This window comes from Perognathus longimembris, chromosome 1 (genome assembly GCF_023159225.1).
Source record: "Perognathus longimembris pacificus isolate PPM17 chromosome 1, ASM2315922v1, whole genome shotgun sequence".
Classification (NCBI taxonomy): Eukaryota; Metazoa; Chordata; class Mammalia; order Rodentia; family Heteromyidae; genus Perognathus; species Perognathus longimembris.
In genome coordinates, this window is record NC_063161.1 from 131525375 (window position 1) to 131548382 (window position 23008).

Sequence of the window (23008 nt, forward strand, 5' to 3'; positions counted from 1 at the left end):
ACACACAAATTTTTCCATGGAGTAAGGGCATTGTGCCTTTTCATGTTTTAAAGATTTATTTTTTCCAAGTTTTGAGAAAGCCTTTGTGTTTTGTTCCTATTTTAGAGGCATAGAAGTAAGATAAAATGAAGAAACTAAATGGGTTAATCTTTTTCTTTACCCCTTTTTAAGCTTTCCAAAGTCACATTTCACATGGAGACTTAAAAATGTGAGTATGAGTTGCACTGTAGCTTGGTTGTGTGTATGTGTGTGTGTCTGTGTACGCACACGCACACCAGTGCTGGGGCTTGAACTTGGTGTCTGGGCGCAGTCTCTGAGTTTTTGTGCTCATGCTAGTGCCCTACCACTTGAGGCACAGCTCCACTTATGGCTGTTTTTATCTCCTTTTGGCGGGGGGGGGGGGGTGATTAATTGGAGGTAAGAGTCTCCCCAGCTGACTTCAAACTGCAATCCTCAGCTCTCAGCCTCCTGAGTAGCTAGGATGACAGGTGTGAGCCGCAGATGCAGGTCCACACTACTAGTTTTATGAAAACTTTTAAAGTCACTCAATCAGGAATCCATGTGGACATAAAAGTGAGGTGCAGATCTTCCTGGGACTATACTGGGGGAGTTGAGCCTGGGGAGGAGAAGCCTCCAGAGTGGACAAACAAGGACTCCTGTTTACTGAATAAAGACAGTGTTGGACAGGCCAAGGCACAGTTGGCATATGAAAAGCAGATCCAGACTGCACTTCGATTTGGGGGTCTCTTTATTCCCAAGTGGTGCTGTCATTCCTCTAGTACCTCACAATGTGACTGTATTTGGACATAAGGTTTTTAAGAAGTAACTGAGGTAAGATTAGGTTGACCTAATACAGGTGCTGTCCTTATAAGAAAAGACTAGGGTGCAGACACATGGAAGACTGCGAAGGCCCAGAGAGACGGCAGCTGTCCACACGCCAAGGAGAGGCCTTGGAAGATCCAGCCCTGCTGACCCCTTTATCTGGGACCTCTAGAACTTTGAGAATACAAATGGATGTTCTATAAGCCCCACCTGTTCTGTGGCACTGTGCTGTGCATCCTTGAGATCAAGTACAGAAAGGCTGTGCTGTCAGTGATCTCAGGGCTGGCCCTTGGCAGGCTTGTTGCCTTCTGATCAAAAACCACCTCTGGGTTCCTGACTTCATCTTGAGCGTGGTGGTCACATGTCTCTCCCAGACAGCACTGGGAGGCAATGTGCTAGGGAGCCACAGCAATGCTGAGCTGGTCACATGAGTCACCCCTCAGCAGGCCAGCAGGATCCGAGGCTGTCAGGTATCTCCTTTGACCCTCAGCTCCTGCCCCTTGCCCCCTCTCCTTCCTTCTTGAGCTGCCTTACCTGATAGGAAATAACATGAGTCCAGGCTAGCCTCTCCTCAGATGCAGAATCCAGAGGCACCACACAGCCTTTGAGGGAAGGCTTGGGAAAGGGCCACAGGCCTGCTTAGTCAGAAATATAATGTAGCATACGAGTTCCCCCATCCCTGGGGCTCTGTACATGCTGTTCCTTCTGCCTGGAAAGCCTTTCTTTCTCATCTTCTCTAGAATTTCCTGTTGACTCTAATGGCATAACTCCTTTAAACAGTTAACCTAATTAACAAAATGAATACCTAGGCCCTTCAAAGGCCTTTTCCTTCTGCCCAGTGCCAGCCTCATACCCACATTGGGTCATTTTGGCACCCACACCTGTAGGGGCCTGGCTCCAGAGGGAGTCTGAGGAAAGAAGGAAACCTGAGGCTCACAGTCCACACCACAGGCCTCAATATCCATTCCCACCCTTCTGTGGCTGTCAGCTGCAGGCCTTCCCTTGCCTCCACTAGCTGTCACATGGGACTGTACAGGAACAGGAAACAAGAACCAGAAACCAGGAACAGGAATTCTGCCTCTCTTGTTCCCACAGATTCGGGGTTCAATGTTAGTTCCAAACCACAGCTGCTTCTCTCTGAAGTTTGTACTCTCAGGCAGAGCACTGGGAAGAAAGAAGGGCTGAACTCTGCCGTGGTGTACAGTCGCTCTGTGTCCCCTAGGAATCATCTTCGTCACCATCCATTGCGGAAATGAATGGAAGCTGCGCAGCAAACTTTATTAAATATGAATGAGTCGCAGTCCACAGCCCCCGTGCGGTCACTCACCCACTCCATCTCTGGCAATTACTGAGTTGCACACACTGTGCCAAGGGGCACAGCGGTCCCTGCCTGCCCTTGCAGACTGACATCACCTGGCAGGGGCAGGGCTTGGGTCTGCAGCTTCCCTGCTCCCTGATGAAAAGCCACCTCTGGGCTCCCATGTGACTAGACTGCTCCATTCTAAAGGCCTGGGCATCTCCCACAGAACCACAGAAGACCTGGGGCTCTGAGCCCAAGTGAATAGAGCCTGTGCTTCGGAGTCTCATGGCAAGGTCTCCTAGCATGAGGGCCTTCTGATCTCTATCTGCTTACATTTAGGTTGTAGGACTAAAAGCCAGTATGTAGGCACTTACAGAGCATTACAGAGCATTTCACCCATAGTGAACTCCATTCTTTCAAGATGTAGTTACACAATAAATTTTATGTTAGTAGGGTCTTTAATGGCCCTGGCACTGCTGTGATCCCTAGGGTTGAGCATAGATTAGAGGCTCAAATCAATGAATGAAGTGGTTAGTGCTCACCATTTTGGAGATCAAGATGTTGAGGCTTGCAGTTGGAGATATGGCTCTGTTGATAAAGCTCTAGCCAAGAGCAAAAGCATCAGGTACTAAGTTTGAATCCCAGTCATAGACCAAAAAAGTAAAGAAGTAGTTGAGGTTAAAGAACTTGGTCGAACTTCTTCAGCTAATGACTATTGCACTAAGAGTTGCATATGTATATGTGGGGGCTGGGGGTGGTCTTCGCCTTCTTCTACCCCACCACACCAGTTGGCAGCTTGCCTGTGGACCTCTAAACATGGATTCTGCAATTCCAGCCTCCCCAGGCCAGAGTCCAATGGCCTGAATGCCTCGGTTTGGCCTTGACCTTAATCAGGAGCCATTCAATGTCCCACAACCCTATGTGGTTTTAGTCCAAGTGTCCAAAACCAGGTATGAATTAGCAAAACAAATGAGATCAAATTCTCTTCCTGAACTTAAAAAATTACTTTTATTTTAGGAACCAATAAAATTATGGCAAATATTTACAAATAATTATCTCACATAAAAGTTACATAAAATCAATTCTTCACAAGTAACAGTCACTCATGATAAGACACACAGATACTGAAACTACACCAATATTATTGCATGTTTCTCCAACTAATCTAAAAGAAAGGTGTTGCAGTCAACCATTTAACTTAAAACCACAAATTCCAGGTTTGACAAGGAAAAAAAAACAAAAAAAGAAAAAGAAAAAGAAAGAAACCAGTCTCCCACCCCAGTGACCTCCCAAGCCCCACCCCAGCCCTGCCCTCCTCCCCACAAAAGAAAAATATGTCCAACATCTTTGGCAAATTGGCACTGTTGTAATTACATTCAAATATTATTACACACAAAAGCAACACACGTCACTAAGAAAAAAAAAAACACCATGATTTCAAGTTGGTTATTTTCTACTAGAAAAAAAGAATACAAAACATACACATTTTTAAGAAGCATTTTTTCAATCTGTTGGAGACAGACCATCTCCCACTTTCAAAGGCAATTTAATTGTGGTTTATTTTTTGTTGTTTTTTATTATTATTTTTTTACAAGTAAGCGTCTATGCAGGCATCACAAACTTTGGCGGATATAGTAGATATGTATTTCTTTGATGCTGGAAGGTCAGATCCTAAGACAAAGTTAACTGTCTCAATGAATGAAAAGCAAAATCCATGTGTCTTCCTGGCAGAGAGCTCTAGTCTCAAGGTAATCTGCATTTCTGGAAACAGTGTCTTAAGGCCACTGGAGGGTGGAAAACCAGGGCAACCTAATGTGGGAGGCCCTGCCCCGGGGGCCTGGAAGTAGGGCTCTGGCAATGCAGGGCCCTCACTGCCCACTACCAGGGGTTTGGGGCCAGGACATGAGTCTGTTCCTTCCTGAACCCCCTGGACAGGCTTCCATCCAGTCGATTCACCTCGGTGACCAAGGAAAGGCAAGGAGAACAGGCAAGAATTGGCACAAGAAAACTCAATGCTCTCTCTGAGTTTCAAGTACATTCTTGCATTGGGGCATGTACGTGTGCATGTGTGTGCATGTGTGCGTGTATGTGACCAAGAGCATGCTCCTGTGCACATGACATGGAGGGGAAGGCCAGACTCCAAGGCTCTGAACTTAGTAAAATGTTTAAAATAAGACTCTGGATCTATTTATTTTCTTTTTAGCTCTATAGCAATTAATTGCCTATTGATTGGTTGGAATGTTCAACTCTTCATTTCCTCAAATACAATAAAATAGTTTCATTAAAATGTATTCATGCTTGAAAATAAGGGAGCCATTAAATGCTTTCCTTTCTGTTCCACTCCAAGGGAAATGCACCATTTGTAAATCAAAAATCCATCATCTGAAATCATTTGTTTTTAATGGTGGTGCTTGTGGAGAAGATGAAGGACGTGGCCACAAGCATGGTGAGTTTGGGGGGATACGGGCGGTGCAGCACTGTATCCACAGGGTCTGTGGATCTGGTGTGTAGTGGGTGGGTGCGGCTGAAGCATGGTCTTCCCCAGCCTTCTAGAGTTAGAGAGGTGATGCGGATGGAACTGCTATCCCTACCCTTCCATTCATTTACCTGTTTCCCTCCCGGTCACACACACATAGTTGCCCAGGGTGAAAGGGCAGCTCCCTGCCCTCTGTCTCCTGCCACAAGTCAAGCAAGTGCACAGCTTGAGCCTGACTCCACTGGAAGATCCACGGAGGTCTCCTCAGGACAGAAGTGGCTGCTTTTCCTCTTCCTGTTGCTCAGGGGTCTTAAACATGAAAGACAGATAGCCTGTCCTACCAAAGAATGGTTATGGTAACCCATGACTTGGATATGAGCTCAGAGGAACTCCTGGATAGAAATTCTGGAATGGCAGTGACAGGATTCTGAGGTCCCCTTCGGTGCTGGGGATATCTTCAGTGCCAAGAAGTTACCAGAGAATAAAAAGGAGATGGGCACCTGCCTTGCTCTCAGCCAACAGCCCACTTTAGGGAAGCTGTAGCCTCAGCAGGAGCACAGGAAAGGGACTCCCCCTGTCCTCTGCTGCCAGACTGGCTGTCACTCAAGAAACAGCCTAAGTTGACAGCAGTGAAGGCGTGGGTCCACAGTGACTCCCCCACAAATATGCAAAGGGGAATCCTGTAGCCCAGGGACAACAAGGGACTCCAGGTTGAAGGGGCCACTGGGAAGTGGGGCAGACTTCAGGCAAGAAGTCATGGCGAAATTGCCCAACTTGCCAGTCGTGTATTTTGTTACCTTGCCTTGAACCTCTCCAAGGTCAAAAGAATGAAAGGACTAAATTCATCAGGAATACCAGTGTGCATGCATGAAAAACAGCCCTGTGGGCCCCAAATGAGTGACAAGGCCAGGGCCACTGCTGAAGAGACCTAGCCTAGAATCTCATGGGGTAATCTCATGGCAAACCCAGGTACCTGGGTTTTTCTCCGCCCTCCCAAGAAGCTGTAGCTGAGATACAGCCTATTTCCAGGTATTTGTTGGGTGTGTTTGTTTTTAAGATTTGCTCCCCATGTTTAGAGCTAAATTCTAGCTGAAATGTCATCCACACGGGAGTGGCTGGAGCCAAGGCTGCTGGAGCCAGGACAGGCACTCTAGGATGTGACTCCTCAAAAAAGGATTTCACCCCTCAGTGCCCAGTAATGACATCTGGGGCTCTTCTCTGCATAGTACCCCATGTCCCACCACAAATACTGTTGCACCCCCACCTACTTCTGAAACCCAACTGCTTTGCAAGAGTCCTGCGTGAATCCTGGGTTTGCCTGTATCTGCCGCTGACTTTGTGGACAGTTGGGAGCCCATCTCTCACCTGTGCTCCCATCTCCTGCAAATGTGCACTGAGGAACAAAGTAAGTGAGGCAGAAAGGTACCGCCTGCAGAGGTTAAGGGAAGGTCACAAGCTGGTGGCCTGTGGGCCAGATTTGGCGCTTACATATTGTTTTCTTCTGCTGATAGTGTTTTCAAGGTTTTCACACTTGGATGCCACTCAGTGGCAGGGTCACATTTGGATGTTTTGGGCCCCACTGTGCCATGCTGCCCCATGTCCTGCCCAGAGGGTAAACCCACACCACCCATTGGCCAAGAAAGCAGTTAGTTGGGAGCCTTTGAGATTAAGATCTGTGGTTTTGGAATCTTCAGGCATCACAAGCCTGAGCTCCAGAAGCCCTGCCTATTGTCATGGTCAGTTCCAAAGCAGAAAGGGCAGAGAAAAAAGAAAGCTCTGCTGCCACGTGCACTGTGAGAGTCAAAGGTGGCCCTGTCCAGGCCCTGGCAAGGATATGGCATGGACCTGGTCAAGCTCCACCCTCCACTGAGCCTCAGAGTGCAGCCAGGATGGACTGAGGATAAAATCTTAGCAGTCATGGTGTGAATTGGAGCAAAGGCTTCAGCTTTCCATGTTCATGGGTATTGTTCAAGATCAGCAAGGCCATCCACCCCCAGGCCCCTCTGTTCTTTCTTTCCTCATTGTGGGGCTGGGGGTTTGCTAGAAGACTGAGTAGTGAGTGTCTCCAAACCCTAAATTCCCATGACAGGAGTGCAGCTCTGTGGGGATGGAATGGAGCCTGGGGATCAGAGATTTCATCTCTAGATGACCTAGTGAGCCCCCAAATGGGAATCTGCCCATCTGTAAAATGAGCACCCTGAATTATATTGTACCAACATCCGTTACTAAAGTGTTTACTCTAACCAGGGCATTTCCATGAATATGGAAAGAGATCATGGGTTTGAGAAAGCATCCAATTTCTCCAGGCTGGAGCTATATTAATGATATAGAAATGTTCTTTTTCAAAAAGTCTGAGCTGGACTCTGGGGCTGAAGACCCATGGAGGAATGGCCCCAGGCCTCCTGCCACGATGCTGGTGAAGCCCCAGACTTGTGTTTGCTGTTCAAGAATTCTCTGGCATCTATTCATCCTTTGGAACTCTCCTCAGCAAACCCCCAGGCAGCTGTGCTGGGCAGCTCAGTAGCTGAGTCAATGAGAGAACATGTGCATGTTCAAGAACATCCACGTGCCTCTGTGTGCTCTTGTGCTTCTGCCTGGCAGCCCAGGAACCATGTGGTTGTCTAATAGATACAAATCCAATCTGAGTTCAAGCTTTAAGAGAGAGGGGGAAATGTATGGAAGGAGCTCACCAAGGGGCAAGATTGAGGCAGGATAGAGATGGGGCTGGGTAGGGCCAGGTGGACTTTGCAGAAGGGTAGTGTGCACCTTAGGCTGCTGAAACTATAAGAACCAGCATCCAAAGATGTAGGTGCACACCATTCTAAGAGATGAGGGGCAGGGGGCCTAAGAGGCCTGTGCTGAAGACCCCCAACTCTACCATGTCCTGTTAGAGGGAAGAGGAAGGAAGGAGGAGCCAGGTAATGCACCTTCTTCTATCTCACCTGGTAGGTAGAAGCTGGTGCCAGTTCAGCCCAGCTTTGGAAATGGACACTGGACCCAGCTACCTCCCTTTGTTGCCTAGCAGTTTACTGGTGCAGTGTGCCTGCCCTAAGCTCATTGGGCCACACTGGTGGTGACAAGGATTCTGGGCAGTTCTGACAGCCCAGACACCCAGTCTGGAGCATCGGGCCTGGAACCATCTCCTGCTGCCCTCACTGTCAACTTCCCCCCTAGAGTAAGAGTAGGTAGATGAGGTGACAGGGATCACCATGTGTTGCAGGTTAGGGGCTAAGTTCCAACTCCCACTTCTGCCACTCACTGCTTGGGGACTCCACTTTGCTGAGCCTCAATTTCCTCTTCTATCCCTCCACTTCATAATAGCTCTGAGGAACAAAACATTTGGGGGGGGTGGCCACAGGAGGTCTGCTCTACCTCCCTACAAGGCTTCTCTGAGATGGGAATCAGTATCCCTCAAGGAGCTGGCCTGGGTCTTTTTGATCTTAACATTAGCAGTCACTTACTCGGAAATGGAGGACTCGTCCCAGACCATCCTGCTACAGCCCCAGTGGCTGGGAGGGAGAAAGAGGGGAGACAGTGGTCAGGTGATCCTATAGTACCCAGGCAGTGAAGGCTCAGAAAGGTAAAGGGCCCAGTCTGAGGTTCTACAGTAAAGCAGCGGTATGGCCAGCCAGGATAAGACCTGCCGGGTCTGATGATCCAATGGCCAGGCTCTCTCTACCCTAGTTCTCTGAATAGATACCAGGGACATTGTCACACAGAGATAATTAAGCCCATTGTGGCTGCTGTCATTAAGCCAGGGGTTTGGATAATGTTGGCAAGAGAGTCTGCACGAGGAACAGAGACCTCAGGTGAAAAGATAGGGGTGCCTGGCACCCCTATGTCAAAACCATTCCCAGGTCATACACTGGTTCCTTGTGCTTGTCATGACACATCCATGAGGCCTTACTCTGTCACCCATATCTTCCCTGGTGGCTTCCTCTGGTCAGAGTCACTCACGGTGACTATCTTGGTCCCTTGTACCAACAAGTAGCCCTGTACTATATGTGAGGTTAGGCACTCCCTCGCCCCCCAGCCCAGCACCCCCATGCCTAGCTACACACTCAGCTCCATGGGAACTGGGATGGCTGGCCCAAGAAGCAGCTCAGAAGCGCTGACTGATGCCTGTAGGATGTGGTGGTTCTCGGTGCAGGAGAAAGTCCTTTTTGTCATCACTGTATCACTGCAACAGTCTTGCCCAGAATCCACTTGCTGGGGTCCTAGGGGTGCATGAAGTATCCATGGTGGGTGTCCATGAGCCTGTGCATGCCCCAGAAACCATTCTGGTTCAGTTCAGTGGCTCCTGGGGCTGAGGAGGTTGGGAGAGCATCAGACCCTCCTCCTTGGCCGGATCAGATGAACTCCTGATTCCACCCAGTCTGACAGTCAAAGTCCATGATGCCATCAGCACTTGGATGACCTCTTACTTTTGAATGACAGTGGAGAACCTTCCAGATAGTTCTCTTTGAGTCCTTCAGTCTGGAAAAGAGCAGCTCAGGCTGCAGTGGCCCCGGGGAAATGGAGGCTGGAAGCCTGGGCATCTCCCCTAGGTATATTCTTCTGGGTGGTTAGGAAATCTCTGGGGCAGCTTGTAGCCCCATGAGTCTCCTAGGCATTACAGAAGTAGGGATGAGCAAGAGGCTATGGTACTCAGTCTCAAGGATAGCTTACAAGCTCACCTGACAGGGACACCCAGGGCAGAGTGGGCACCTGTGCCCAGGTCGAAGATGCCCTGTGACATACAATGAGTACAGGATCAGGATGCATCGTGGGGCGGGCAGTCTGCTCAGTGGGACCCTCAGCCCCACAGAGAAGCAAGAAGGTATTTACATGGGTGTTGTTGAAGCAACAGAAGCTAGCTTTCCTTCCTAGGCTTGTGGTGCTTAGATGAACAGATGGTCAGATGGGGGACTGGCACGCTGGGTTGGGCTGGGCTCAGTGGTCTACAGAAGAGACTGTTGGTTTGCGGAGACCCTATCACCATTTAAAGAAGCTGATCGATTGACTCTTGAAATGGACAAGGGTCCAGAAATCCAACAGCTCTACCATGGAGCCCAAGTCCTTGGCAGGAAAGGGGAGAGAGTTTCAGGTATACAGGGCAGGGGTGCGTGTGTATGGTCTTGTTGGGCCCCTCTTACTGTTGGGGTGGGAGGCGGGAGGCTATCTCCCTCAGTGATATGTGTCATAAGTGCTTGGCGCCTGCCTGGCTCCAGTGGTCAGTGACGGTCATAGGCAGTGGCGGCTGCAGGTGGGGCAGCTCCTCGGGCAGCAGCACTGTAATAATAGGGAGAACCTGGAAGAAATAAGAGAAGGTGCTGATGTTGGATCTGGAGTACTCTGTCCACCAGTCTCCCCACTTCTGTCCCTTCTACTCCTCACTCAGCTCAGGGCACGCTCTTCTCATCAAGATCTTTGTCCCAATCTGAAATGCAAGTCCAAATCCAATCCAGGGCTGCTACCTGCCCTCAATGTTTGAAGGCTCCTTGCCACCTAGAGTGGTGTGGTATCCTGGGTTCCTCAGGCCTAAGCTTCCCAGCTGCCTACTTCTGTAAATTACCTACCAGACATAGCCTTGACCCTTTCTTTTATATTGTCTGTGGCTGTGTCCCTGCTAACCTGGCAGAGCTGAGAAGCTGCCACACAGAAGACTCTGTGACCCACAACATCTAAACTATTTTACTATTGGTCCTATGTAGAACATGTTCATTTCAGGCAGCAGCTGGGATCCGACCTGCCAGTCATATACCACTTGTTTGCAGGGACTAGAAACTTTCTTCCCTAGGTGAGTGACTCTGGATTATTGTGAAATCTCATCCACATCCAAACCAATATTTGTGGTTCTCACGGATGTCCTAACTGGAGACTGAGACAGGGTATGTGATGGGGGAAAGTGTCAGTTTGGCACTACTGAGAAGTGTCTTGGCTGTGAGATCTTGAAAAAGTGACTTTACTCCCCTGAGCCTTAGTTTTCCCATCTGCAAAAGGGATCACATTGGGACAATTGTGAGGAGATATGGAAGTACTTTAGAAATTGCCAGTTTTCTATCCATTACCTCTTTTAATTCCCTCCCACAGCAACCCTATCCGGTAGGTACAATTGTGGTCTCTATTTCATAGATGAGGAAAATGATCCACATAGAAGGTAGACAGCATGAGACAAAGTGGACAGAGGCTCTTTGCGTGCACTTCCTCCCCTCCAACCGACCCCCCCCCCCCCCGCCACTAGCAGATGCTTTTGTCCACTGTCCCCCTTTGGAGGGCAGTGTGGCCTCAGGCAGCAGTGATGGTGGCGCCCTCTCTGCCTCACTGTGCTGTACTACAAGCTGTGGACACCAACTCTGTGCCTAAGATTTCCCCAAGACCAAGTTTCCTGCTGCTCTCATGGGCGCCTCCTCAGCAAGAGTCGTTCTCTTTCTTAGTGGTAGGGGGCAGCCTGAGGACAGTCACTCGCAGAGTAGCTGCAGTGCCAGCCCCCCATCACACATGAGAATGGGCCCAGGAAGAAGGGCATGTATAGGGGGACACCCCTGTAGGACAAGGCAAGGTCCATATAAGGGCCTGGAATGGATGGACTGGTTCCAAAGGCACCTTGGTAGGCTCTCCAAGCCCCCCCCCACCCCGCCCCACACTGGAGCCACCTCTTACCCTCAGCTCCAGCTCCCCAATCCTGGATCCTGATCTTGGCTAATCCAACCAGGGGCCTCTGCTGAGAGTTTGTACTGAGCATGAAAAATGAAAACATCACCTCAAAAAGCACTGTGTCTTTCTGGTGCCCATTAGGCTTCCAGATAAAATAAACTTGTCCTTGCTTCTGTCATTTTTCCTCTCTAATTCACATTATCATCAATTTACTTCTTGACACAGTCATTCCCGGCTGGCTCCCTCTCTAATCCCTTTAAGGCGGCCACAGTTGCTCCCATTCTAATCCTAATTGACCGCATGGCCTTCTCACTCCACCAGCCCTGTCTGCCCCTCCTGCTTTTCTGCAGCTCCTTTGCCAGGCTGGGGGACTGGCCAGGATGGGACCTCTAAGTGACAGACATTCTGGCTGGGGAGGGAAGTTGTCCAGAGGCCAGCATCCTTCTTCTTCACTGAATGGTGTTGCCAGGCTTTGCCATGTTAGGAAAGGAGCTCTCAGCCATGCTGCTGGAGGTGAGGTGGAGGTGTCCTGTGCCAGACTGTAGCAGTGGAAGCGGATGAGGGGCAGGCTAAGTGATGGGGGCGTGTTGTGTGCATACACTCCCCCCCCCCCCCATGCCCACAGCTCTCACTGAGCCAGCAGGAGCACCCTAGGCCACTGGAAATGATCCAGCACCCCTGCAAGTCTCTCTCTGGTTACAGAAATCACAGTCTAGGCTTCCCTGGACTGAACCTTGTGGGATTCACTTAGTCCAACCCCAGAGAGGGGAAGGGCAGCCTAGTAGATGCAAATGGGCCTAGAGCTATTTGCAAGGCTCTGGTTGGGTGAGCCTGGCTCTCCTCATCTTCAGGCAAGTGGGATCACTGCAGGCTCAGGGTGTACCTTCAGATCCTCCTTTTATACCTGAGACCAGGACTGGCTAACAGCCTGCCTAGGATTCCCTAGATGGCCTAGAGCTTGGGAAGCTCTGGGCCATTCCTCCTACTTATGGCTGGAAGTTCTGGTGGGTGGGGCCAGCCAGTGTTACCTCATACCAGCTTCCCCTGCAGTCTGAGCTCAGGTATGTTATGTGGTTGCTACCACTTTCATTCTCTTGTGTCTGACCTTGACTAGGAAATAAGCAACTTGAGGAAGGCACCTAAGGACTCCGTTTATTGGGTGTGGGTGGCAAGCCCCTCCTCCCATTCTGGGTGCTGGAAGACCAGAACTTTTGACACAGTCTTAGCTGGGGCATAGAGCAAGTAGCCATGGGGGGGTGCCAGCTGAAGTAAAAGGGACTGTTTACAACAGAGCATTCCCTTGGTGCCAGCAAGCCCTGAAGTATCCCATGTCTATCCATTTAGTCTTTCTGCGGATTCTGGGAAGCCCTAATCTCCCTTATAAATTGGTTTTGTGCATACACCAGCCACACTGGATTCTGTTCTTTGCAAGTGAATATCTGCCTGATGACATTGGTAACTTGACTTTCAAGAACAGACAAGTCATCCTTGTCCCACCCAAGGTTTGAGCAATTGGGAACTTGTGGGCATGAAAGAGGCATGGATACTCTTTCCAGGCCATAGCACTGTTAAACTGAATCAGCCAAGGAAAGCAAGAACCATCTCACATGCTTCATATGAATACAGGGTCAGGAGTCAGAAGGAGGTCTCAGTCTGCTATTTCTATGCTGTGTGACCTTGGGTGAATTAATGAACTCTTCTGAACTTCATTCTCCTTATCTGTATAATCTAATCTTCACTCTTCTCATCTGTAAAATGGGCTATTTCACATGAAAGGCTTAGCCTAGTGCTTAGTACCATTGGCAATTGGTCATGTAGACAAAGGGGGTTGAGTTTTTTGTTTTTTTTTTTTTTTTTTGTTGTTGTTGTTGTTTTTTCCAGTCCTGGGCCTTGAACTCAAGGCCTGAGTACTGTCCCTGGCTTCTTTTTGCTCAAGGCTAGCACTCTGCCACTTGAGCCACAGTGCCACTTCTGGCCATTTTCTATATATGTGGTGCTGAGGAATCGAACCCAGGGCTTCATGTATAGGAGGCAAGCACTCTTGCCACTAGGCCATATTCCCAGCCCAGGTCGAGTTTTTATTCCTCTTTTTTCTCCCATACTCTGGTGTCCTGAAGTGCCTGTGCACCTCCCAGTACAAACACACCTGCCTGAGGCTCTCTCCCTAGCCTGTGAACAACCTAGGCAGAGCCTGTGTCTTCCTCACACAAGGAATGCAGCCCAAGCCTGATCATGGGGCCATGAAACAAGCTCCATCATTAACTTAAACAGCAAAAGCGTCAGATGATTGGCTAGTTCCACCCCTCAGGTAAATGAGTGACATCTATAACTCTGGGCTTCTGTCTCTTTTAGTTGATGACTGCCAATTCGTTTTACATAAGTTCATGTCAACAAAACAAGAGTTTCTTCTTAGACTACTGAGGGCTGATTTTATTCTGCTTGGTCTTTGGGGAAGGGGCCCAAATCCATTGATGATGTTCACAGATAGATTGGCACCAACTATGGACAATCTACCAGCTTGAGGCTTGGAATTGGGCAGAAGTTGGGTACCAGCTGAGCCCTGGTGGCCCTGGCAAGTTTTCAATCACAAGGCAGCCAATTTCCAACAGAGTTGGCAGTGGTGGGTCTATAGCAGACATCACTAATCAAATACGGGGCTTCAGAGCCCTTCGCAAGATGGCTCTTTGGGCAGCCAAGACCAATCAATCCAAGTTAGTGCCTATGCCTCATATTCAGAACCCTCACCATATTTAATTCCTAAGAAATACAAATTACTTGTGAATGGACATTTTCCCTCTTTCTTCCTCAGCACTTTTTCATTCTCTGTTCCCCTTCCACAACAGTTTCCCTCATCCACCACAATATCTCAGGGAGGGATAAGGACATAAGAAAAGTCCAAGTGGCATATTCTGCCCTCATCTCTCCATAATACCTCCTATATTCTGTGTGGATGAAGCAAGCTACCCACTCGATGTTAGTGACTAGACTTTAGGATGTTGCCTCGATGAGGTGGTCCAGACAGGATGGCTGATAGGTCCATCCAGGCCCCACAAGCCTCTGCCAGTACTCACCAAGCAGCCCCGGGTTGGGGAACCTCCATGAGTCGTTGTACGAGGAATACTGAGGGTGGCTGTAAGGACTCCCAGAAAATTCACTTCCTGCAGGTGGTGGGTGGAAAGAGAAACAGGAACCAACTGTCAAGTTCAGAAAAGACCTTGAGTCCCCACCAGCTTGAGTGCCCATGGCATGTGCCTCCTACAGGACCTGCAGGTATTTTGGGTAATGAATAAAGGCATTTCAGAGCCACATTCCTATTATGTGGTCAGCTGATTGGAACTATTTCTCCCTCAACACCCTTTGCATCATTGAGGATGAAAACTAGCTTCCCATGTGGACACCAGACTGTCACCCCATGCCAGGTGTTCCCAGGATCCAACTTCGGATCCATCTTACAGGTGAAGAGACTGATGGCCGGGTACACCTGTGAAGCCCAAGGACCCTAGGGTAGGCTCATTCATTTCCATGACATCTATTCTAGTCTAGCTTATCACACCATGAATCCCAGAGTGGCCATGTCTAAGACTTCAGTCCACTTGGGGAGATGAGACAAACCATGACCTCTGCCTGGGGGATGGAGGTGGCACTATACTGACATGAAGGGATAGGCCAAAGGGCTGGACACATAAAAGAATAGTGGACCAGAGTCTTTTTGGCCCTGGGGAAGGGGCAGGTGTTAGTGGCTCTAGGTGTGCTCAGGCAAGAGCACATGCCAAGGTAGGGAGAGATGAGGTGAGTTATGGGAAGTGCTGAAAACAGCTAGCTCTGGCCCAGTAGCTGGAGGGAGTTGGTATTCTCTCTGGCTCTTCCCTGGGCATATGGAAGCCCTGGGAGAGCCTCTTTACTGATCATCTGTCAGGGGGAAGCACCAAGTCCTACTCTTCCTCCTTCCTTCTTCCACCAACTTTCTCTCATAGAAGGCAGGGCCTGCCTATCTCCCCTGTGGGAGCAGGGTGAAGGTGGGCTCAGAGGGCAGGCTTGGGCCCATTAGTGCCTAGGTCCCCTAGTGACTGGTAGATAGTGTGTCTAGTAGAGGCTCTGGAGTGTTTGAGGTTTTGTGTTTGTTTATTTGTTTGCAGTACTGGGGTTTGAACTTAGGGGCATATGCTTGTCAGGCAGACACTCTACCACTTAAGACACACACACACACACACACACACACACACACACGTGATTTCTGAAGCTTCTAGGGTGTAGACTTGTGGGTCCTTTCCTGTTGGAGATGACAGAAATTACACAGCCTTAGGGGGCCACCTGCACCCAAGCATGATGCTACCATCCTCCCAAAAGAACCCATAAAGGCCGAAGGACAGCAGCTTCCAGAAGTAACCAGCTAGAGGCTAGACCAAGAGCTACATTTTCCTTCCTCTTTTTTTTTTTTTTGGTTGTGGGGCTTGAACTCCGGGCCTGGGCGCTGTCCCTGAGCTCTTCAGCTCAAGGGCTCTACTACTTGAGCTACAGCACCACTTCTGGCCTTTATCTGGTGGTTAATTGGGGATAAAAGAGTCTCCTGGACTTTCCTGCCTAGGCTGGCTTTGAACTACAATCCTCAAATCTCAGCCTCCTGAGTAGATAGGATTACAGGTATGCCCAGCGAGCCATATTTCTTCTGAGGCCTAGCCCACATTTGAGGCCCTGGGGACTTGGCCAGGCAAAGCTGGACCACTGAGGCAGGACCAAGGACCAGCCCCCAGTCAGCCTCTTCTCCCTTCCACAGGCAACCATAGGCAGAGTGTGTCTACACACAACACACACACACACACACACACACACACACACACACACACACACACACACACACACACACACACCACTCGTACATGCTCCTGCTCAGGCCTCTCTAGGGGCCACTCCCAGCCTGACAGGCTGAGCCTTCCAATTCTCTGTTTTTTATGCCTCAGTGGTCAGGGTGTCAGGTTCTGGCGTGCGGAGGGAGAGCATGGTGACAGTGCTAGGCTGCACAGCCAGCTTCGGCATATCCATCAGTGCCACGTGCCTTCCCTCCTCAGGGGCAGGGTGAGGGAAGAAGAGAGGCAGGGAAGCCTCGAGAGGGGGAAAGAACCCTGCTCCACTCCTCCCTGAGCTCCGGGTGCCATCGGAGCTGCCCAATCAGAAGCATTTCCTGATAGCGCTGGGCCAGGACCTGAGGCATCAGGCTACCTTGGTTAAGGCCATCTCTGTTAAAGAACATTTGCTTCTGCTACCATGGCTCTGTTCAAGTTCAACTCTTCCAGGAAGACTCCCTGGTTTCCAGCTCCCCCAAAGCACAATTCACAAGTTCACTAAACTGGAATGAGTTGGGCATGTACTTGTAATCCATCCCCTAATCAGCACTGGCTCCTGCCGGCCTGCAGAGGGTCATCCATAGCTCCCAACTGTTGTGCAGGGTATACGTGGCTAAGGTGGTGCCACTGCCTTCTTCCACCCTGTCTTTATCTGTCTAGCCTTACAGTATTCAGTGTAAAATTATCAGCTGTCTCTTCTGGGAGTCCCCCTTTCTTGTCCCTTCTCAGGTAGACCCATTCTCCTGCATTATCCCCTAACTTTGGATTTGCTCTGCACTGAATGGGAGTCTTCCATGACATGGAAGTGGATGGTCAATAGGTGGCTGGGTCACATGGTGGCTCCCCGTGACCCAGCCATCCCCATGTCTCTCTCTAGTCCTCTTCTAGGCCTCATTCAGATGGACCTTCCCTGTGTGGCCTGCCCTGACCATCTCTCCCTTCTGCTGTAGTTCCCTCCATAGAGTATATCACATGCCAGCCTGTCTTGTTTATCATGCTCATTTTGTTGTTCTGCCTCTTCCACTAGCTTTATATGTTTCTATCTCCACACTAACCTTCAGCACAAGATGTGGGCTCTAGGAGACAGGGAGGAAGGGAAGGATGAAGGAAGGGAGGGAAGGAGGGAAGGAGGGAGGAAGGAAGGGAGGAAGGAAGGAAGGAAGGAAGAAAAGGAAGGAAGGAAGGAAGGAAGGAAGAAAAGAAAGGAAGGAAGGAAGGAAGGAAGGAAGGAAGGCTAGACACTGCTAGATCTAGAGCTATCATGACTTCCATTATTAGATCCCATAGCCAGGGGTGTATTGCAAACCTACTGTATACCAAGATTCAAACCATTTTTTTCCCAAGTCAATGCTCACCTCAATAGAGGAAATGAACCACCAGAACACCCTCTACTGGTATGTTCAGGGTTATGGGTGACAGGTGCCTGAGGCCTCTATCTTGTGGTAGTGGTGTATTCTGGAAAATATGAGCCTGGTCATTTCCAGTGCCCTAGGATCTAGTCCACCTCTCTGGTGGGGACCCTGGGATGTTGCCTGATTATCAGAAGTTCCATACACAGAGCCAGCTGAATGTAGGGAGCTGTCCCTCACACTATAAGATATTGATAAGCCAGGTCCTCAATCACCTAGGAGAGTACCTATCTCTAGATCTCACCTAGCCTGGTCCCAAAGCTGGCTGGAAAGTGACCAAATGCCTGAGTTTAAGACCATCTCCTAATTGGACCACATGGGTCTCAGTGAATCTGGTAGAGTCTGAAAGCAAGGGCATAGAGCCAAACTTTATGGGCTCAAATCCTGAATGTACCCTTTCCTAAATATGTGACCTTGACTGGTTATTCACCTCCTCTGTGCCTCAGTTTCCTCCTCTGTAAACTAGGAGCAATAAACATGGCTGTACATCCTACATGAACAGGCGCATAAAGAAAGCTCAGAAAGTGTCAGCCATGTTGACAAAGATCCCTTACTTATCACCAAGTCCTCTTCTGTGACACTCATTTACAAGATGGGTACAATTGCCTGCATCTTAAATGTAAGAAAATGAGCCTGTGGTCCAGGCCAGGCTCTTGTCTTCCAGCCCCATGATTCACTTGCCTCTATGACACCACTCTCCTGCTCTGGGCCTCTGTTTCCCCATTTGTAAAAGCACAGTTTAGACCAGGTGAGTTCCGAAGGCCCTTCCTGTCACTAAGCAGATCCACTTAGCAGACGTGGGCTTGCTCTGTGCATTACACTGCGCCTGGGTCCTTCAGGTTCAGGGCTCCAACCCTTTGCTCCATTCATTCAATACTGCCCTCACCTATGAGGGCACTCACTACAAAAGCAATTTAGAAAAGTGAAGCATGCCTAAGCCAGAGAAGGTCTGGGATGGAGGGGAGACCCAAACTGGTCTTGAAGGGTGTGATAGTAAGAACCTGATAGCAGAGGGAGGCAGGCCCTCCAGGTTGAGCAGAGAACTGGGGCTGGGGTTGCGCCAGGCCTTCCACGGAGACTCCAACAGAGCATAGCAGGTGTGGGACAGAACAAAATATTTTTCTCTCTTCAGGGCTGACTTAGCCTGGCTGCAGGTCCCTGAGTGCCAGCATCTGGTGCACAGGATAGAGTGGGTAAGCTGTGTCAGAAAGACCTGCCAGTGGCTGCCACCACAGTGCAAGGAAACAGGGCCCGCAGGAGGACAAGAGCAGAGATGACTTTCACAGGACAGAAATGGGAAGTTATTGGTTCTGGCTTTTGCTTTACCACTTAAACCATACACTTCAGCCTTTTCTTTTCTTTATTTTTTTTTTTGCTTTAGTTAATTTTCAGATAGGGCTCACTCACACTTTTGCCCAGATCTAGCTTCTGACCTTCAATCCTTCTACCTGTGGCTTCCCACATGGCTAGGATCACAGACATAAAGTTTTTGTTAGGACTTCCAGAGGTACAGCCAGCAGACCTAAGAAAAAGATGACACAAAAATACCTTCTCCAGTGACTTTTGCACAGTGCAAAGAACACCATAGTCCTTACCTCTTCCTACTAATTTATCTGTGTTTGGGGCATCTCTCAGAAATGCTGACTCCCAGAATAGGAAAGCTGTGAGGCCCACCTGGGTGCCAGCCTGTACCTAAGTGACAGTCACTCAGGGACACTTCCATCTTGTGCCATACAGTACAGGGGCCCTCCTTAGATACAGGTCTGGAAACTACCTGGAATTAGTCACAGGTAAACCCTTAATGATTCTTTCAACAGCAAAACCTATGTGTGGTCTTGTCCATCCTCATTTTCCTGGGAGCCAGGAGGCAAAGGTTGGGACCCAGAGCTTTCTTAGAGCTCTGCGGGCCTGCAGTCTACACGACAAGCAGGGCCCTGTGCTCAATAGTCAGTCGCTAATACTCTAACTCCACTCCACTCTTCTCTGCTGCTATGTGGCCTTGGCCAAGGAATTAAACTTCTCTGATCAGAATCTCCTTATCTTGAAGATCAGTCTAATGAAGATGCTATTTGACAACAGTTTGAATGTTTAAAGTTAAACTGAAGTTTAAAATTAATCTCCATGATGAAGTATTAAGAAGATGGTTAATTCATCTGACTACAATATTCTGAAGTAGAAACTTTGGGAGGTGAAGTTAAATGAGGCTATAATGGTAGGATCCTAATACAATGGGACTGTGGTATTTTTTATTTTATTGTTTTCTTCTGTATTATTACGGAACATTTTTTTCACCACTTTGGGACTTGGCAGAAAGTCCTCACCAGCAAGAAGGCCCTCACTACATACATGGTCTCAAAAGTCTCAGCCTTTGAAGTTGTGGCAGAATCAACCTTTGCTCTTTATAAACTACTCAGTTTATGGTACTCATTCATAGCAACAGAAGAAAACCTAAGGCACCTACATAATAGGACTAGTGGGGTAGTATCACTGAAAGAACACAATCACTTTCTTTCTCTCTACACCATGGAAATTGGGGAAGTTGGGGTAAATGAGAAAAGGAAAGAGCCTCCTCTAGCACTAAATTGGGCTCCAAAAGGAATTTTACAGCTTTCACAGAGTTCTTGGATATGGCAGCAGAAACCAAGACCTAAGGGCACAGAGATGTAAGTGCCATGCAAAAGAAAATGGAAGGGCTCAAACTAGGGGAATTGAAGATGCACCTATCCCATGATGATGGTAGTTGTGTGTATAAGACCACTGAAGAAATATGGTGTTCAAGTTCCCATTTTAAGCTGCCTGGCTATGAGTTTAACATACCTTCTGCCATGTCTCCATGCATTCAGAAATTCTGCTAAACACTTGATGTCATTTGACTATAGACTGCCTCCTCCAAAATGCATGGTGAAATTTGAATGTCATTATGAAAAAGGGATGCAGAGCATCCTAGGGCTGATGAGGTCATACAGAGAGGCTAATGCCTTTCTCAGGAAAGTGGGCTATTATAAAGAGTCATCCCTTGTGGCTTGTTTCTCTTCCTTGCATACTTACCTGTCTTTTCACCTTCTACTATGTTATTATGTCCTGGCAGACACTGTTGCTACACCCCCTGGATTTTCCAGTCTCCAGAACTGTATACCCAGTCTCCCATATTTTGTTATAGAAGTAAGAAACAGATTAACACTACAAGATTAGAGTTGGTGTTTTCTTCCCACATAGAAATCAGAGGAGGTGGTTGGATGCCATGTTTGCAGGGCCAGTGGGGTTGGTATTATTTGAATGAGGAAAAGAAATGGTGAAGCCAGAGGAAGCAACTGCATGGACAAAGGCAGGAAGGAGGGACCAGGTGGTCTGCATGAGATTCCAGGACAGAGGACTGGTAACTCTCCTCCACTGTTGTCAACAGGATTAAGAACAGAGTACTAGTGCCCTTTCAGGCTTGAGTCCAGGATCACATCCTAGAGGTACTCAGCCTTTGCTCTTTCTTGGAGCTCTGGAGAAGAAAACAGAAAATAGCCCTTAGAGTCATATAGACTAGGCGATGTCATTTGCAAGTTGTGTGTTCTTGAGTGTGTGGATTGGCCTCTTGAGCCTTAGTTCCCTCCTCTCTAAAATGGAGGTGAAAGAAATCCCTACCCCTTAAGTTTGTGAGGAGGACCAACTGATTTCATGATTACAGATGGTCTTCGCAAACTATGTGTGAGAGGATTTGAACCTTCTTTCTGTGGGTGGTAGAGAAAATGAACTCAGCAAGGAAGAAAGAGGTTTCCCTTGGCTTCTTTCCCCAACAAAGTAACAGAATTTTAAGAGGAACCCCTAAGACCATCAGACTGGCCTGTCATATATTTCTCCATTCCTCCAGGCTTTCATTTATCTTATTGCTTTTGAATTTTTGAACAAACTGCCAATCTTGATGTACTTTGTCTTCAATATATGTATCATTAACTAAAATTATTTGTTTGATGAACAAATTTTTCTTTGGAGGTAAAATGAACACATAATGAAATGCATAAATGTTTGGATAAGAAATGTACTCACTGCCTTACATATGAAACTGTAACCCCTCTGTACATCACTTTAACAATAAAGAAATGAAAAAAGAGAAATGCATACATGTACTATGGCTACATTTTGACAAATGCATAGACCCAGGTAGTCCAAATCTCTACCAGTTACAGAGCATTTAGTGCTACCTCAGAGAAAGAGAGAGAGAGAGAGAGAGAGAGAGAGAGAGAGAGAGAGGAGTTCTCTGTGACAAAGAAGGGGACCTATTCCAACTGGGACCCCAGCTACATGGGCTCCAGCCTCCCATGGGCACACAACTCCACGGTCAGCAGACAATCCAGATTCTGATGGCCAAAAGACCAGCAAATGGATGTTCCTGCAAAACCACGAAGCAGAATGAAGCCAGACAAACGTTCTTCACCGAAAGACTCAGAAAGTAGAGGTTTGAAATTTAGGATAAATGTAGGCTTTGACCAAACAGCGGTCTTCCAAATGGAGATGAGCTGACTGTAAAAAACATACAACACTAACTGAAAATTAAACAAGGAAAGCTGTGATTAAAAAAAAAAAGTGCTGGAAGTAGCTGCCCGTGACATTGGAGGGGCAGGAACATAGCTGAATCAGAGGAGCCTCCAGTTTCCCTTCGCTCAAAGCTCAGAGATGGCAAGAAAGTCAAAGTTTCCTAAAATCCTCACAAGTGACAGGTAAACGGGCTGAGCATAGCTCTTAATTAACCCAAAACGACACCTGCCAGATGATGGGGATTTGCGAGCGCGCTGGGGGCCGACCCCATCTGCAGATGGTGGGCTCCCACCGCTGCTCCAGACCTTGGCCGCTGTGATTAACATAAGGAAAGTCTTTCAAAGTGACTTCGAAGCCAAGTTGTTGTTCTGAAGGAGTCAAACAGAGCTTTCAGAGAAAAATCTTTGCAGGGGAGGAGGGAGACGGAAAGATCTCAAAAGGGCTGTTGAGAGCTCTTCTGCTCCTCCCCATGGCTATGTAGAACTGCATGATATGCGGGGATCAGTGGATATGGGGTGCTGTCATCTAAAATTACTTATAGCGAGTGTGATTAAAACCATGGCACCGCACATTGGTACAATCACACAGAGACATATAAATAGGCACATACCAGTACATCATTACATTATATAATGTAAATAGTATACATATAGACAAGTTATAGGCATGCATGTGTATATAGGTATGTATATAGAAAACTATGAGTGCCATATGTGTATGAATGTGTGTAGACATATATACGTGTGCACATGTACAAACACACATGCACTGAATTCTGGGACTCAGCCAAAGCCTGCCTCTCTGGATGTTCTTGAGCAGCTCATTTCCCATCAAGCCTCAGTTTTCTCATCTGTCAAAGTGGTATACATGGGGAAAAAACCTCCAAGAGGCTTCCCTTTCCTGTCCTCCCTGAACTTGCCTGAGCCTGGTCCCTCACAGGCCCAGACTGCTCACCCTCCCTTGCTCCATAGCAAGACCTTCCCAGGCTCCCAAATGGGAC

The 23008-nt window shown here is 48.3% G+C and overlaps 1 protein-coding gene across 3 annotated transcripts in view; it reads right to left on the reverse strand.

Moving 5' to 3' along the window:
• Window positions 1–5569: 5569 nt before the first annotated feature.
• Window positions 5570–23008, reverse strand: part of Pax5 (paired box 5) — a 179405-nt gene continuing 161966 nt past the window's right edge. For all 3 annotated transcript variants that reach the window (XM_048334597.1, XM_048334453.1, XM_048334514.1), the window contains 2 exons: window positions 14306–14392; window positions 5570–9888 (listed from right to left, as the gene is read on the reverse strand). In XM_048334597.1, coding sequence (XP_048190554.1) covers window positions 9812–9888; window positions 14306–14392 — 164 coding nt within the window. In that variant the 3' untranslated portion in view covers window positions 5570–9811. The remainder of the gene's footprint in view (window positions 9889–14305; window positions 14393–23008) is intronic.